The sequence below is a fragment of the Numida meleagris genome, chromosome 5 (genome assembly GCF_002078875.1).
Source record: "Numida meleagris isolate 19003 breed g44 Domestic line chromosome 5, NumMel1.0, whole genome shotgun sequence".
NCBI lineage: Eukaryota > Metazoa > Chordata > Aves > Galliformes > Numididae > Numida > Numida meleagris.
Window position 1 is genome coordinate 28,226,392 of NC_034413.1, and position 18,006 is coordinate 28,244,397.

Here is an 18,006-nt window from a genome sequence, read left to right on the forward strand (position 1 = left end):
ATCTGCAAACAACCTTTCCAGTCCAAGAAGCCAAATAATTTGTCAATATAAACTAAAGACTTGACATGTCAACTCAATTTTGAAAAAGTATTTAGTATTACTGAAACAGTGCTGCAAACCCTGAGAGACAGTTGTGGCAACAGATGCTCACATTGTAAGCTTTCTCCATCAACATTAAATCCTTCAAGTAATTTTATATTTTATTTTATATGTTCTTCAAGGCTTTAATTACTTCTATTTTTCATCACAGCTAAACAGTAGGCATATATTGACTGGAAGTGAGTTAATTAAAAGAGATCTATATGAAGCCCTTCCAGAAATGTCATTATCTAGCCCTGTCAGTCAATAATTGCACAAGACTCTACTCTTGAGGATGGCTAACCAAAACGAATAGTTCCCCCTAAGTTATCATCGACTATACAGACAATAAAACTACAGAATGTTGTTTTGAGCAGGACACTACATGCAAAATTCTATGTAACAGAGAGTGGCTGGGCAACACATAGCTAGCTATCAAATCTTAATATGCTTAGCTTTCAAAATGAGTTTGAAGAATGAACCTAAATTTACGTAGCTTACATTTATGTACATGTTTATCTTTAAATCGGTAAAAATAACCTAAAGCTACTTTCAAAAAACTGTGGTCACAGATAAATTTATTACTACAGCAGGATGGGCCATTTTCTAGAAACGTATCTAGTACTAGAAAAAGAAACAAATCAATAAGAAGATTTCTTAAAGAATACAATTAATGATACTTACAAGTCTATTTATTAGGAAAATCATGCTAGCAAGATTATCAGCTATACTAAACAAAGACTAAAATCGCAATGAATTACTGTAATACATACAGTTCTTAAATTCCTGAGATCTTTTAATAGCTGATTTCCACTCTCACTATTCCCTAGTTCATTCTAGTGTCCATTCTTTATGAAACACTACATTAACTAAGTACATATCTGGAAGTACTTTCTGAAACAGCAAATTACTGTAGGTACAGGGACTTACGCTCCATGAATTAACTTACAGTATCAGTTCTGCTAGAATTTGTAAAGTGTTACATATTTGTAATAAAGTTATGCCAACCTAACCAAAGTAACTTTTAATATTCGACATCATTTAAAGTAACTGGCAGGTCAGGGCTAAGAAAGAAACAAAATAGTTGGATATTCATCAACTTTGCTAATTATCAACATGCTTAAAGATTCAAAAAGCTTACATGCCTCAAAGGAGCTCTACATCTATTGCAAAAATTTCAATTATAATTTCATTTTTAAAACTGTAGCCTATACAAAACCTTCATAGTTTCCATAAACATTAAGTACATTTGTGATATAAATCATGTTTAGATGCAATGAACCTGATTTTTCCCAGCCTGCACCGTCAGTTCAAGGCCATTATTTTAAATGGAACAGGAATGTTAAAGAAGCAAAAAAAAAAAGACTTTTTTTTCCTAGAGATAATACATTTTTGCCACCTGTTTCCTGCTATTTGCTTTTACTGTATTTGTCCCTCAAGAAAATGCAGTCTTTTGTTTCTTCTTTCTACTGCAAGTGACACTTTGTCACTGAATTCAAGGTCAACAATGACTTCATACCAAGACTTTCTACACTTATACTGTATATTTAGCCAAAAGAAGATAAAGAAAACATTGTGCCCCAAACTTTTGAGCCATGATTTACAAGTAACAGCTCCTGAAAAGAAGATTGCTTTGCATAAGTGTGCGTATATACATATACACACACCCAACCATGAGCATAGCTTGGACTATGTTGTTTGTTGTTTCTTTTTTTAATTTATAAATATATTCTCCCTTAACCTGACTTAATTTCCATATGGCATTGAAGTGTCTTTCTGAACAGAAGTACTGAACTTTGAAGAAAACACATACTTCATTCTGACCAAAGAGATAATAAGGCCAAATGAATGCTTTTAGCTGAAATACTAACTTGCCTCTTCCATCCTCCATCTCCTGATATCTTTGTTTCAAGAATTAATACTACAGACTGCTCAAACTAAAGCTTCTGCAGCTACCAACTAACTTTTTATAGTTGATAATCTGTTTCTGAATTTATACAGAGAAAGAAATAGGAAAAAAAGACCAAGGAAACAACAACAGTCTCTAACTTGGCAATAGTATCAGTACAGAAAAACATCACATGCATGTCACATATATGAAAGTAAATCCTAGGGAAAAAAGAACGTAAGAGCTCAAAAGCTCCAAAGGTATAGGAGAACAGAAATGAATGGGATAAACAAAGACATTACATGTGCTTTGTGGAAAAACAAAGGTGTCACAGCAAAAAAAAAAAAAAAAAAGAAGAGCCACTTAAGGTTATGTTCTCTTTACTTCGGGTTCTAATCACACAACAGGAGGTTGGAACACATGGTCTCAATGGAAAAAAAGGATTCACTCGGAAGTAGTGAGCACACCATACGGTGGCGTTTCTATCCTAGTACTAGAGATTTAAAAGAATAGTTTTAGAGGAGTGGTATGGTTGATTCATCTTTACTACAGTTTGACAGCAAATAACTTGGGGCAGGGTAAAACAAAACTAAAGAGTCTAACCCATTTTCAGTCTTCTAAAGACAATTTTCAGGATTCTCTAGCTACAGCAGTACCTGAAAGATTATAATCTGAAGACTACTTGCTGCTGATTGATAAAAGCCTTGTTCATCATTCAAAAACATTTCCATATTATTACACAACAACAGAAGTGTTGTCTCCCCCGCCCCCCCCCTCCCCCCGACTACCACTCCATCTTAAGTATTCTCTTACAGTTCTATTAAGAATGCAATAATTTTGTACATGGGAGCAAAAATGATCCGTGCAACAACATATGGGAATTAAAATGTCCTCTGTCAAACTGACATTCACCCAATATTTTTTTTTTAATTCAACCATTTCTACAAACAAATGACTGAAGAAATAAAATAACTTTTGTTATTTAAATTTAGGGACTTAAGGTTAAGAATATGCTGTTACTCTTCCTCAGATGTGCACACAGGTACAGTTAAACTTCAAAAAGAAAAAAAGATATGAATAACCAACTTCAAAAACAAGATAAGAAAATGTCGATGTATTGTTAGATATACAGCTTGGGTTGACAATGACATCAATGTTCAAAAGATGATTCAGTAGAGAATTCAGAATTACATATATTAAAATAAATGTTTGTTATAATTTTTAAAATATGATTAGGTCTGCAAGAGGATGTTTAAGCTAGGCACAGCAATAAGGACATATGAACAAAACACTAATAAATAGCATACATAATCTCTTAAGTACGACAAACTTGTGCATGTGCACCAATCATAAAACTGAGGAATGAAACTCAAAAAAGTCATGACAAGTTTTACTCACAGAACTCCTCCTCCAGGAAGTTTGTGTAAATTTATCAGCATACGTGCACTTTGCCACTGTAGGTTTTTGGCTGTCTTTCTGGCAGTTACACCTACTGGCCTTAAACACCACCCAAGAAACAGAATGGAGAATTAATTAGTTATTTTCTAATTAAGATTGTTGAAAGGCACCATTCAGGCCCAGCACCTAATGCCTTCTGGCATTACTTGGTTACCGTGTTTATTATGCAACGATAGAACGAAGTACTAGTCCCTGTGTTAATTTGTTCATCTAACAATTAACTCCTCTGGAATACTTGTTTTTCAAGGAGAAATAAATATAATATAAATATAAATATTCATATAAATGAATAGAAATAAATATAATATAAATATAAGTAATATTTATTTTCAAGGGGAGTACTTGAAAAGTTTGTCAAATATATACATATGCACCTAAAAGTACAGTAACTGCAAATATCTGCAATTAATCAAGAAGATGAATGGCTAGTTAACAGTGCATTCAAAGTCTTTACTCACTATATGCAAAAAGATGAAACTGAAACAACATTGTAGAGGTTTCTACTATTTGACAAGGGAAGGTATGTGAGGACTATTATGAAACTTGTTATAAAATAAAAAAATTCATATCCCATGTCAGACTTGGACATGCTAGGGTGTGAATCCATTTCACCACCAATAACTGAAAAGGTATGTGAAGGTATGTAAAAGCAATTGTAAGTACACTGTATCATTTGCCATGGAAAATGCATGGATTGCACAGGAAATTGCAGGAAAAAAGTTATTCCCACAGAAGTTCACGCACCATGTTCTTAGAAAGGCCTACCTACATTTAAATGGCATTATATCCTCCCTCCCTCCATGCTACTCTTCTGTGTTTTTGATTGAGACTAGAACAAGACAATCAGTTTGAAGTGAATTTAAAAAGCAATTTATCTTAAGTTACTTGAGGAAATGGCTTGAAAACATGTGACAACTTTGCAGTGAGCTAGTCTGTCAGAAGCAAATGCAGAAATACACAGGATAAAATCCAAAGCTAGCTTAGAACAAGAGTAAGAAGCGAATAAGCATATAATACTTTTTCTTGGGGATGGGTGTTCATCTGAATCTGATTTGTAAATGTCCCCTGGTTTCAGAGCCATAGCTTTTATTTATTTGCTCAATATTAAAAAATACAAATCATGACTGGCCTCCTGAATGAAAGATCCCCCCAAGAAGAGTTAAAATTAGAAGTCTATCCCTTTTAAAGCCTTCACGAGAAATACCTATTAGGTTTGCACTCTTCAGTGCTTGCTTGGAATTTTATTAAGCATTTAACATTATACTTACAAGTTGATGCTCTAATTGGTTGATTGTTTCATCCTTTTTCTTCAGTTCATCTTTAAGCTGCCTGATCTCGTTCAGTAAATCTTCCGTCTACAACAGAACATTGGGCAATATGAGTTTTTCCCCTAAGGGCCACACAATCTAAATCAACAGCTCTATAGGATATACTACATCAGAGGTTCACGGAGCCCTAGCAGTAATAGGGCTCCGTGAATAGTAATCTTTCTTTGCCTTATTTGCATGGTGAGATGTGATAACGAGAACACCTTATGAACAATGAATTTTATTTATTTATTTATTTTTAAAGAGACTTCAAGAGTTTAGTTAACCCACTAAATCTACAGGCTGCGTAAGTAAATCAGCTGCAGTTTTGATGTAGATTCATCTGTTGTACAAGAAGCTAGAGAAAAAACCCTAACCATCAAATACTATCTCTAGCTGTATTTGCAGTAGTAGTATTAGACCATCTAAGGAACCAGGAAGATAAGCCAAGAGAAAATCTAAGTACTTAAATAATTATAGTATTATTACACTTCAGAGGAAACATTGTCTTTTTGAACTTTAACAGTTAACAAACAGAGAGAAAAATCTTTAAGATGTTACTCTACAGCTGGTAATGCCCAGGACTGCTACTAATATAAAAAAGCAAAGTTATTTTAACTACTTAACTGTAGTGCGACTAGTAAGCATTTCAGAAGGTTATGTTCTATTTGAAGAAAACTGGCATGATCTATACATATACATACACATTTGCTAGGTTTAAATAGATACAAGGAGCACTACTTCATAAGACAAATACAAACAAGTTTGCATCCCTTACTCTGACAAGTAAATCAGTGTCATTTACCTTAAAATAAGTTGATTCAGGTTCTTGCGGTTCTGGACTTGATGGAATCGAGAGTGAGATGTCCTGGAGCGACACATCCTCATCGTTCTAACAGAGAACAACAACAAATGATCAAATTATTTGCTTAAACAACCCCCTTTCAAACACCCTTTCAAAGATATAGATACACTGCCTTTCTGAAGAGCCTGTTACAGCACCTGAACTCCCTCCCTACGAATTCTGTTTTTCTTTCTCTGATATAAAAGCCTGCCTTGCAGCAGTACACGTATGCTGTCCAAATAAGAGCCCCGAACAGCCTCTCCTCACAAAGTAGATGCAGCTATGTCAAAACATATTGATTTTGTGCAAAAATTGGCCATTGTTTAAATGTTTTACTTCAGGATGGAATAGCGATACTATGCCAGTTTAAAAGCTTCATTTCCTTTAGCATCCATTCAAAGATGTCTGAATAACACCAAAATATACAGCCAAAATACTTCAGCTAAATGTTCTTCATTAAAAAAGTAACATTTACTACTGAGCAGGCAAACAAAATTATTTCACGCTCATAAGAACTAAATATGAATTATAAAAACTAGAACTATGAAAAAGCACTCTTTCCTCTTCTAATTCTGAAACTAATCACAGTAAGGAGAAGCGGGAAAACCAGCAATGATGTTAATGGATAATTTTACTTTGCTATATCGTGAAGCACTTAGACTAAGAGCGCATTCACAGAAAAGATAAGACACACAGATAATCGTGTCTCAAAACCTGTCTGAAACCACAGCAAGTCTGAGCCAGCAAGTCCACCCTCAAAGATCACCGGAATAAAACTGCAGCTCAAATACTGAAGATTAACTGCGGGGAAAAATGATAGTCCTATTTATGCCTTTCATGGATGTAAAGTGTATTTTTGCCTTTATGCCATAAGAAGTTCCTTATGAATTTTTAAATAAGCATTACAGAGATTGTCCAGATGCAAAAAGCAAAACATTTCAGCTTGTAACTTTTAACTGTTCAATTTTTACTCTTTCCTAATAGTGCTGATTATGTGCAGCTGGAGTATGCAAAACCATCACCAGAGCTAAAGACAAAAAATACTAGGAATCGAGACAGTTCCAAATTGTTTTTGCCATACTAAAGACAGTTACATTTAAATTTCCACCATTATTTATATGTAAATTTATCATACATATATATACACACACACACGCACATGCATGTATTTAATCAAAAAGCTTCCTTGGCCTTTTTTTGGTTTGAAAAGACTACTCAGCTCTTTTGTTGAGGCCTTGACTCCTTACCATGGCATATATTTCAGCTGTCCAGCACACAATTTAATTCAATCCACAAGCAGCTGTGTGCCCCTGGGCAGATCGCCAGCAGGTGACAGGCTGATGAAGCAGCAATTTGCAATATATAGCTCTATAGCACTTTGAAATTTTTTGAATTATTTTCCACAGTATTATCTTAAAGAACCTTACTTAATTCCAAACTTCCCTAAAACGCTAAAGTAAGGGAGCAACAATAAAAAACATTGGTTAAATTTGTTAACTTTAAATAACTAATTAAACTACAATGCACAGAAGAAAAGATATAGCAGTATCAGAGTTGTAACTGTGAAGGATTAATTATGGGGAGGGAAAAATACAAAGCAAAATAAATGTACAAAGTAGTCTGCATAGAATTTAAATTTGTAGAATACCAATACAATGCACAAAAACAGAGAAATCAAATGTTCTGCAGCAGCAGATTATGACTCTAATGCATAGGGTCATAATGCAAGGAAAATAAATCACAAATTTTCTGGCAATTCAAGTACTTATACGCTACACTGTACCTGATACTCACCAGCAAAGCAAGAGCCAAGCCCATTTGCACCAATTCCCTTACCTCTGTTTTAATCATTTTATTACATACAGTAATCTCAGTGCAACTGAGAAAAAACACATAGCTAACACTATCATTGGGTACCCCACTGTGAACATACGAACAGACTAACCTACGCAGCTTTTCCTGTTTTGCTTTTCTTTCTTAATTGTATTGCAAAAACAAGATAGGAGAAAGAAAATAGTACGAATAAGAAGGCTATCCATGTATCATGAAAAAAGATACGAATTAGAACAAAGACAGAATTTGCAAAACAATGCAACTTGTTACAAGCACATTATTTCTGGTCGCCCTAGAAATCATGCACTAAGACATCAACTTTAGGAAACATGGAGTGAACATATCATTTCAAACCCCAGGTAAAGTTATGATAAACTTAAAAACCTTACCACACTGCAGTTACCTATAAAAACTTCCAAGCTCATTTCAACCCAACTTACGTTTTTGTTTGATTTTGTGTTGCTTTTTGTTTTGTTTGTGTTTGGCTTTTTTTTTTTTTTTACAATAGTAGAATACATAATTCATAGTACCATGAATTTGCGTTGAGAACAGCTGAACTAATCTAATTTGTGCCAAATATAGACGATGGTTGCAAAAATAGCAACAAGATAGTTTATTAAGCATATCAAAATCAAATGCTTACCAAGCACACTGAAAAATAAGCTACGGCAGAAAACAAGCAAGAATAAAACATTTTAATTTCCTTAGCAGAAGACTGCTTTTGTGAAACAGCAGTATTAGAGAGAAAAGAAATAGTAATGTTTGTAACTATTTCCCAAATTTAAGACTGCAAAACCAATTAAAAAAATCAAATAATATATTCTAACTTTCTTGTTACAGTTATATTTAAACATTACTTTCAGTGCAGGCAAAGAGATTAATGCTGTAGATGCTGACATGTCCCTGCTGACAGGCAGGGACAGCCTTTAGAAGAGACTCATTTTTGTAACCTGAAATTCATATCTATATATTTGTAAGCAACATTTAATCATGTTGGCTCTCAAATAGCAATCAAGCAGTAATGCAATGACAGACCACACCTTTTTCTTGAAATCAATCAGGAATCTATTTGAATCTACAGCGATTTTCAGTTCAATCACATTTACTGGAAATTTTTTACTCCGTTTCAGCCAACAGCATGCACTGCAGCATGTGCCCAGTTTTGGGTAGTCCCTGCATAACAAACTGGGGGGAATCACAAGCTTCGAGATGTGCGGTTTATGGAGTTAAAGCAAGCCTGAAGCTGGAAACTTAAAAAATACAATAACATGATTTAGGAAATCATCTTGTACTTATTAATAACTACTTAAAGAAACAGGTTGAGGTAGCAGGAAAAAACGTCCACACACAAATTCCCTTAAAACATTGAGTATCCAAAACGGAGTTGGTTCTGAAAAAAAATTAAATTTTTTGAAAACAAATGTCAACAGATATTACAGCATTTGTACATCATCTGTAACAACGTTTTAGTATTTCTCTGCACTATCTTACTTGTAGGTTTATTTTTAGCTAAATGTACGTGCAAGATCATGTGTAGAACTCCTAGAAAAACAGAAGAGAGAAAGGTATTCTTTCAGAAGACAACTCCTATATTGCCTCACAGAAAAACGAGCTTAAAGCTTGAAGGTCATAGTTGCTTTCATTACAACGACATATTCTAGGTTCTTCTATTAAGAAATAAACCCTATTTATTAGACGCAAATTAATTTTCAGCAATTACCTTGTGGCTTCTTACAACGTAAGCTGTGTTTGTAACCTGCAGGATTTTAAAAGAATATACTGCCACTTATGTAATTCCATGTTGAGAATTTTTTGAGTGTTGCAACACCTACAGCTCATAAGGAAGCTGAAAAACAATGAACAAAGTTTTTAAGGCTTCATCGAGGCCTAGCCTTTGATTCTCAAAAACATCACAGAAAATTCCAAGTTTTCTGCACTACAAAATGATGATGTGAGTAGCTTCATTCCATTTCAGCATTTTTGTAAATAAGCAAACAGAACTGTGTTCATCAAGTAGAGGGTGCTACTCGCCTGCTTACCACTTGACATCTTACTGTGCATTTGACTTCAGTTTCACTGAAATATTACCATGAACGCCATAGTTTCAGTTGTCCATCACCGAACATTGTTATAACAATGTCCCAAAAGCTAGTAACCAACAGTTTAAAGCTAAGATATGCCATGTGTATTCACTGTGTTGCCTATTTCTTTAGCTCTCCTTGTTTCTAAGAGTTTTAATAAAAATAAGGACTAAAGAACAAAAACAAACGAAATCTACCTGACCAAACAAACCTCCATAGCACTATGCTTCTCCTTTCTCCTAAACACATTCCTACCGCACAAATCATCAGTAGCCTGAATCCTTATTTCAAATTCCACAAATTACCACCAGTTATTTAAAAAAGTGGGTCAGTGAGAAAGGTAGCATTTAGCTGAGATAGCACACAGGAACAGCAAACTGGCTGGTTGTATACAGATCCACCTGCCATCTCTCCTTTCTGGTACCACACCTGCACGGACCTGTACTAAGCAGCATTTTGCCCACAGAGAGACAATTCCATGCATGCAGGAGATGGTGGCAGGCACATCCACAACTAGAAATTGTGTTTAGGGAAATACACTGCTCCTGAAGTTTTCTGGGAGTCCAAGCAAACAATTCACTTTCCTTCATCTAGTGTTTTCCTGGCCAAGTTCAAAAAGATTACAAAGGATTATTTACAGAAGCGGGCTTCTGTGAATTCCCATCAGTAGCTATGCAGAACTACAGACCATGCTGCATCTAAACCACTTCAACAAACTCCATATCCAGCCAAAGCGAAATATCCTGTAGTACTCAAAACTGCACCAGCACTTAATTCTAGACAGACTCCTAATCACTGAGTATGGCACATCCCTCAATTTATTAAGCTGATTTATAAGCCTTAGCCACATCATTCTGAAGTTTGTTCAGACCTTGTCAACCTAGGAGCACACACTTTATCTTCCTCAGTTCCACAATTTCTGCTTTGTTTTCATTGACAAAATTTTCTTCTCACATTGTCTGCACAGTAAACAACTATTATTACTTACGATAGCACACATATTCTGCCGTATCTTATTTACTATTTGGTTGGCCACTGATTCTCCCAGGCTTCCAATTTATTCTAATTTATTTCATTTCTGACTTGCCATTCTGTGTTGGTGGCTCCTCTCCAAATGTCACTTTATTCCTTCAAATCACTGAGCCCAGGTCACACTTGTGTTTCCTTAAAACTACTGGCAGTCTAACCATCTAGCATTAGCCAGCTTATCGATCACTTTTTTACTGCACTTAATCACACTGTAGTATAATTGAGTACTTCAAGTTACTTAAGGCTCTGGATTTTGCCTTCCCCTGCGTTCTCAAAACTCAGCTCCCCACATTCATTTTCTTTAATTCAGTTCCTGCTGTGCAGAAGTGGAAGGTCCTGACTATCTCTTCTGCCTGTGCCTCCCTCATGTCCTCAGAAAGAGCAACAGAGATTAAATTAGCAATGCTGCATTTTGTGCTGTGTTCTAAATATTGCAAATTCTTATCAGTACTTGTTTTTCTACAGAGAATTAACTTTAAACATTTTGCCAGTATAAACCAAGACCTTACTCTGTTAATGGCATTTGTCCTCCATTTTCCACTGAAACAAAAAGTAATGATTTCAGAGGAGAGTTAGCAGACGAGCAGTTGGACAGATCCTTCAAAATTCACTTGCCAGCTAGAAAATCTGCTACATAATACAGATGATGCACTCTGAAATCAATTTGTGTGAAAGGTTTCTGCATATATAATAAGATATTCTCAAGCAATTCTACATTTCTGTTCCGTTGTCATTTCTAATGACTAGACATGATTAAGTTCCATTTACACTAGCAATAGGAGGTTGCAGGAGTATGTAACAGCTAATCACTACCCATTCCTAATATACAGCACAATCCTACAGCAGTAAGTAGCAGATATTACCAGTGTCCCACATCTTTGGTTTGTTTTTTTTTCCTCCTATCACTTAGCTTACAGTTTCAAAATACAAAAAACCAGAAGGCAAATAATGACAGGCTCCAGAACATTCTGCAGTTCCCCTGCTGGGTAGTAACAGGGAAATAATAACCACATCCCTATGACAGTAGCATCTTTCAGCTAGGAATTTACTTCAGAAAACAGCCAAAGCATAGCAAAATATTAACTACCTTCTGGTTTCCTCCTCTAGGCGAAACAAAATCCATTACAATTCTGAACTCCATCTGAAGATTATTTTAAACTGCTATAGAGGATCCAGGATACAATATTAGGTGAGTTACTATGCAATATTTTAACAGAGAAAGGTTTTATTTCATGAGTTCTTTAATTATCCAAAGTAAGACTGCATTTACAGCTGACATTTGAAAGTCTCCACGCTAGCAAAAGTCACTGAACTCAGATAATGATTAAAATATTAATATCTCAGAACAATCACTGAGCCATCACACATGTGGTTCAGAGGTCATAAGATTCCTAAGCAGTGCAATAAAAAAATTAAATGTGCGTCCAGAATGGGTCCACTTAGTTACTGACTTAAATATACAACGGCCAAATCCAGCCTAGGGAAATCAATGAGGCAAACTACCTCATGGTTAAGAAAAAAATAAAACAACCACCACAGTTACAATTTATACATGACAACAAGAAACCTTTGTATTTATTTTGTCAATTAGATCTGTAACTGCCTTGTCTTCAGGACTCCTGTGACAAAGGTAAATATTTCTGACAAATCTCACCATAATCAAAGAAGAGAAGAACACAACAATCATACACTTTAAAGGAACTCAAGTGACTTATGGGTTTAAACCCTCAGCAAAAATATATTGGCACACTTGCCAATTTTGCACTAGACTTCCTTTTTCCATTCATCCTTGCTCATACAGTTCAGACAGTCCTACCCATTACAACGAATGTTTGTGTTTGAAAAACAAAATTTCTTTTCCACTGACAAAAGCTACGTTGAAAAGAAACATTTTTATAAGCCTACATGCTTCATGTTTTAGTCCTCCTTAAAATAGAAGTCCTTATTTAAGGTATGACAAGGTGGGGGGCATCACTGCTGCCATTTTTGAGAGGAATTACTACAGAGGATGGTCAGCCCTTTGCCTCTCAAAGGCTGCAGAGCATCTGGAGTAATACAATACTTGTCCAAGGAAGGAAGCTCTAGCACACTAATTCTGCAGCCTCAATCTAGAGCAACAAGTTTAAGAAATTGAGGAAGAAGTAAGCAATCTTTAAGATCAAAGTAAAGCATATTTACTATTAGACATGCAAATGAAGTACCTTAGTCATTACTTAAGAGGCATTAACATTTAGATGCCACTTGTTACTGGTCACTGACTGCTTACAATTGAAAGTTAGCGATTCAGTTAAATTTTAAGGACATGCACCAGTAGCTCAGTATCTTCCTGCAAATAATTAAACTGCATTTAGTGCAGGAAGGTACATTGTTCCCTCCACATAAGCTGATATAACGTTACTGCAAAATTAGAGAAGTTTACAATTAACACAGTAAAAATTTCAAAAAAAAATCAGCGTAAGATAGACACTCTCCCCCCCCCCATTCCTTATTTCAATGTTTCTTTTAAGACAGAATGATAGCAGTATGCAAGAAGCAAGCAGACAGCATGTGAACTGCTGGCATTGCTGTCCTGGTCACAAAGAGTTCAGACAAGGCTAGACTGCTCTAACTCCTTATTTTTGCAGGTAGAATGCTGAACACAACATGAAACCACGCTGTTGCAGCTCTGTTATTTAAAGATACCCTAGATACAGCTATACGAGCTACAGTCACAGCAGTTAATACAGTACAGCACATCAAGTCTCCCCTAGGAGTCTGCTAGGTATACATTCATTGTACACTATGCCCTGTAGTATGGCATGCCACAGTTTATCACTTGTATAATTTTTAATACAACTTAAAAAACCTTCTCCTCACACCTGAGATCTGAATACAGCTCTATTCCCACCCAAATTAGAAATAGTCCTAAAAATCATACATCTAAAAACGTACCATCTGTATATTTCAAAATACAGTATAGGTGACACGAATCCAAGAACTTTTGCTTCCTTTACTAAAGCTTGTGCTTGAAAGGAGCTCTGACCTTTTATCCTGCTTTTTCACACATTATAAAAAGCAGTCTGCCACATGGCCCAAACTGAGTTCTAGCCCTAGTTCAGTGCTCAGATCGAAAACAATTACACCAACTTTAGCAAAACTATATTTGTTTATAATCAAGGGGGAAAAAAAATGTAATATCCTTTAGTGCTGTTATTACAAAACTAGCTTTTACGGCAAGAGTGGTTGAAATCAAACTTTTGGCAAAAGAAGCCACAGATTGCTAAGAATGTACAAATCAGAAATAACTAATTTCTAAGTTCGCTTTTAAACAAGATGACTCCTGTCACTTTCCTGAAAAGTCTGACTATTATAAATTAGAGCAAGATTTAAAACACAGTATTCTGTAAGGCCCCAAGCTTTGGCTCTAACTTGTACACCGAACTACAAGCACACAGATCATTTGCCTAGTTGTTTCATTGTCCTTGTGTTAAAGGCATTAAGAGCTCAGGCTAAAAAGTCCTCTGTTATCTCATACAATCATCACACGCTTGAGGCTGTTGGAGAGCACAGTTCATGCTGCCTGCTGCTCAGACATGAGGCTTTAAGAACACATCCTCCCTAATGCTGTTATTTTTTGTACAATTGTATTTCTGATTTCGTCACTGGTAAAACATCTCTAGCATTCCTGGTTACCATGGGAAGGAAATGCTCACATTTCTCAAAGGCAGAGTCATAACCTCCCATTAGTCTCAGGGCTGAGTCGCTTCTTGTTTTGTTGTGTTTTACTTTTAAGGCACAAATTTTCATTATATTATGCTGTTAAGAAAAAACTGCGATAAAGAAAATCTCATACATTTTTCCATGCTAACACGTAAATGGATCCAAGGATACCCACAATTTGTTGAGCACAGAGGTGAAATGAAAAAGCTCTTTAAAAATTTATGACAACACGCAGGTAAGGTTAAGTTTCAGTACTTCCCATAGAGCTGACCTAGCAGGACTTGCAGAGCTTCCAGCTGAAACAGAGCAATGATTAAGAGTGAAGAATACAAAGTTTTTTTTAAATTATTATTATTAAAAGAAAAAGCTATTGCCATTGAACAAATTTGCATTCAGCAAGTCAGTGTGATTGATTTGTGTTTTTTTTTATTCCTACCTTTTTAGGACCTTATTAAATAAAAGACTGTCTTCATATCTACTGATTAATTTCCCACTACTTCCACAGAGAAGCAGAATACCAGTATGTACTATTTTTGTATTCAGTAAAGTGCTGAAATGGCAGAAAAGTACTACTTTAAATTCTAATGATAAGTGTATGCTTTCTTAAACACAGTAAAAATCAACGTATGCAGAAAATTGCAGTCTAATAAGACCAGACGACTGGCCCATCTGGGCCCGTTCTGCAATACACTTACTGGCTTTTGTTCCATTTAAACAGCTCACCTGGTGCAGTAATCTTTTCAGTTTCAATAACTGAGTTTTCACAGCTGTGCAGTCTTGGACCATGTGCCGAAGTGTCATCTCATCAAGCATCACAGTATTCTCCGGTAAGCTCACCAGCTGTCTGGGAGCCTGGTAAAAATTTGGTGTGCCATAGCTTTCAAAGTGACCAACAGAAGACTCTAGGTAGTTTGATCCCCTGATAAAAATAAACATATATACCCATTTATACATATATTTATATATAGATGTACACACACACACAGAAGGCTGACGAAGTAGAGCTAAGGAGCATTTAGTAACACAAACTTACGTAACATGGGCTATATTTACATGCTGTGGTATACAGAGAGAATCAAAAATGCCAATGCTTTTTCACTTTCCTTCCCACTTGCATAAATATTTAACAGACCAACAACTACAGTATCCTAGAAATCAGTTTGCTCATTACTATTTCTATAAGTTCATCCACGCAAGCTAGCCTATAAGAACTGTAGGACTAAATTTATTTACAAAACAGAGTAAAAAAATCATCCAAACTTAAAACTTGAAATTAACAAGACACTAATATTTTCCCATGGAATAGATATAGAAATTTAAGCAAGCGTTTACAAGTGTCCTATGAAGACAAGTAACAAATCACACTTCCAAGAAAGTTCCGGCTCAAGTCAAAACATTCTTATTTTAATTACCCGAGTTTTACAAAGAAATCATTACAAATCTCAGTGGTGCTCCCACTTAGGCATGCTATTCACAGACTATTCTGAAAATGTCTTTTCACATTATATACTTATAACACATATAACATCTACAACATACACAACAAATACAATGTACACAATATACACTTATCACTTGATACTCCTTAGCAGCAAAAGAGATTTCTCATCAAGGGAGGGGAAAAGAAAAGACAAGTCCTTTACCTGTTCAAATCATTTTTACCATGAATATAGTGATCAGTGTGACCAAGATGATAGTGATCTTGTGCATTCCATCGCTGTTGTGGTGTTCTTTTCCAGAATCCTTCCTGATGCTGCCTGCCATTTCTGTCTTGTCTATCATAACGGCTCATATTTTCACATTCCTCTATAGAGAGCAGAAATTAGAGAAATATATGGAATTTATTCTCCTGATCGTATAAAGAAAGCATTTACTACCCACTGATAGCAGATGCAGTGCTTTTTTTTTTCCCTCCCAAACCAGTCAAAAGAGCAAGCACTTCTAGAACAGTCAAGCAGATCTCTGTAACAAGCTCAGGTTTTTTGCTAGCATACAAAACTTTTAAAAAGAATTAGAGTAACCTGTGGCAGAATTAGAGGTCAGCCTTTACAATATTTCAGGTCTAAGAAAATCATTTGAAGGAAATTGGGCTATAGGGATAGAAAAAATATTATTTTAATCTGAAGTAACAATATTCCTCTCTTATAGACAGTATCTTCAGGCTTTTAAAAAGTTAGAACAGACAAACACAAATATGGTTATTTTAGAAAAAGGTCAGTACTTTGTTCTAGAACAAAACAATTACTTAATATACTTCTGTGTCTCATTCTAGTCACTCCTCTGTTTCAACTTGAGAGAATTTTAATCTTTAGTTACCAGGACAATAAGCACAATTTAAAACAAGCAAACCAAATCATCTCTTTAAAACACTAACTTCTGCAAAGCAAAGCAAATTCCACAAACTTCTGAAGTGAACAAATGCTGTATTTGGCAACAGCTCCTAAGCCACTAAAAACAAAGCCAAAACAAATGCTGCCCGTGCCATCAGGCACAGCAAAGAGTCCCAAACCGCTCTCCTGCCATTGCACTGTCTCTTTCACTTACCCAACGAGTTTTCCTCACATTGTCAGCCCTTTGCTAGAAGAATCAATCTACACAAGAGGACATTGTTTTGCTCGGCTGCCTACTCAGCCATAGCCGCGCGAGACGCTCATCAACAGGCCTTCCTTCCTGCTGCGCTCCCAGCCTGCGTCTTGGTGGGAAGGGAGCCCAGTTTTACCCTGTGATTTAAGGCTGCCATCCTCACACACTGCATACTTGTTGAACTAGAACGGCTGCTATAAATAGTGTCCAAGCAGCATCCTGGACTACAAAATGAAACAAGGAGAGTTTCTGTTGACCTGGGAAGTCTAATAGGCTGACATCACTGAAGCTGCACACAAGTATGGAAAAGGGGTTGGCAAGAAGTGCTGCCAAACAAAGCAAATACTCGTATCTACAGTTCAGTTATTTTTAATCAACTAGTTCAATAACTAAAAATTAGGCAAGAAACTAACTTGCACACTTAAAATAACAGAATATTTGTTTTCCTTTAGAGGCCTGCTTCTACAGATTGCACTGCAAGAAAGCTCAAATGGGTTAAAACAGAATAAACCCCCATTAAGTTATTAAGTTCTTATGATTCATTTTTCAGCTTTGGAAAGCAAACTGAGACACTGAATAAAAACATAAGAATATTAACAAAGAACAAAGTTCAGTAAATATGACTAACTCAATAAGTGAAGAGAAAGCACAAGATGACTTGAATTCTGAAATCACTGAATTTTTAGCAGAGAAGCAATTATAGCAGAGATATCCAATTTATTCCACATTAATTTCACTTCAAAAAAAATGCAAGAAAGTAGTAATGAACTAATGCTGATCCCAAACACTAATTTCTTCACCTGAACCGCTTTCTCAGCCCAAATTGCTGTAGTTCAAGACAAATTCCAGCTACATGAACACTACTGACGCTTGAGTAGCAGTGTGAGTATGGATTTATTATATTGAGACAATTAAGAAAGCAGTGAAATACAAACAGTATATCACCCATCTCTAGATTGAATAGCAAAATAACGTTTTTTATGTTCGTGGCAGACTTTCACCTTTAAAATGCACGTATTTTGGACAGTTTTTAAATCAATCTTAAATGGAATTACTGATGTGGATGCACTGCATGTTTCATAAACAAGGAAACTTACCAAAAACTTGACCTACCCCTTATAATTGCTTCTGAGTTTTTGCAACAAGATAACAATTATCATTATTGAAAGAATACTTAGAGCATAATCAGTAGTACTGTGAGCAATC

General features: G+C 35.6%; 1 protein-coding gene across 3 annotated transcripts in view; it reads right to left on the reverse strand.

Annotated features, from left to right (window-relative positions):
* Positions 1-18,006, reverse strand: part of CCSER2 (coiled-coil serine rich protein 2) — a 72,606-nt gene that overhangs the window by 21,433 nt on the left and 33,167 nt on the right. For all 3 annotated transcript variants that reach the window (XM_021397835.1, XM_021397834.1, XM_021397836.1), the window contains exons 6-10: positions 15,861-16,023; positions 14,941-15,136; positions 5,537-5,623; positions 4,693-4,779; positions 3,365-3,463 (exon numbers count right to left, since the gene is read on the reverse strand). In XM_021397835.1, the coding sequence (XP_021253510.1) occupies positions 3,365-3,463; positions 4,693-4,779; positions 5,537-5,623; positions 14,941-15,136; positions 15,861-16,023 (632 nt within the window). The remainder of the gene's footprint in view (positions 1-3,364; positions 3,464-4,692; positions 4,780-5,536; positions 5,624-14,940; positions 15,137-15,860; positions 16,024-18,006) is intronic.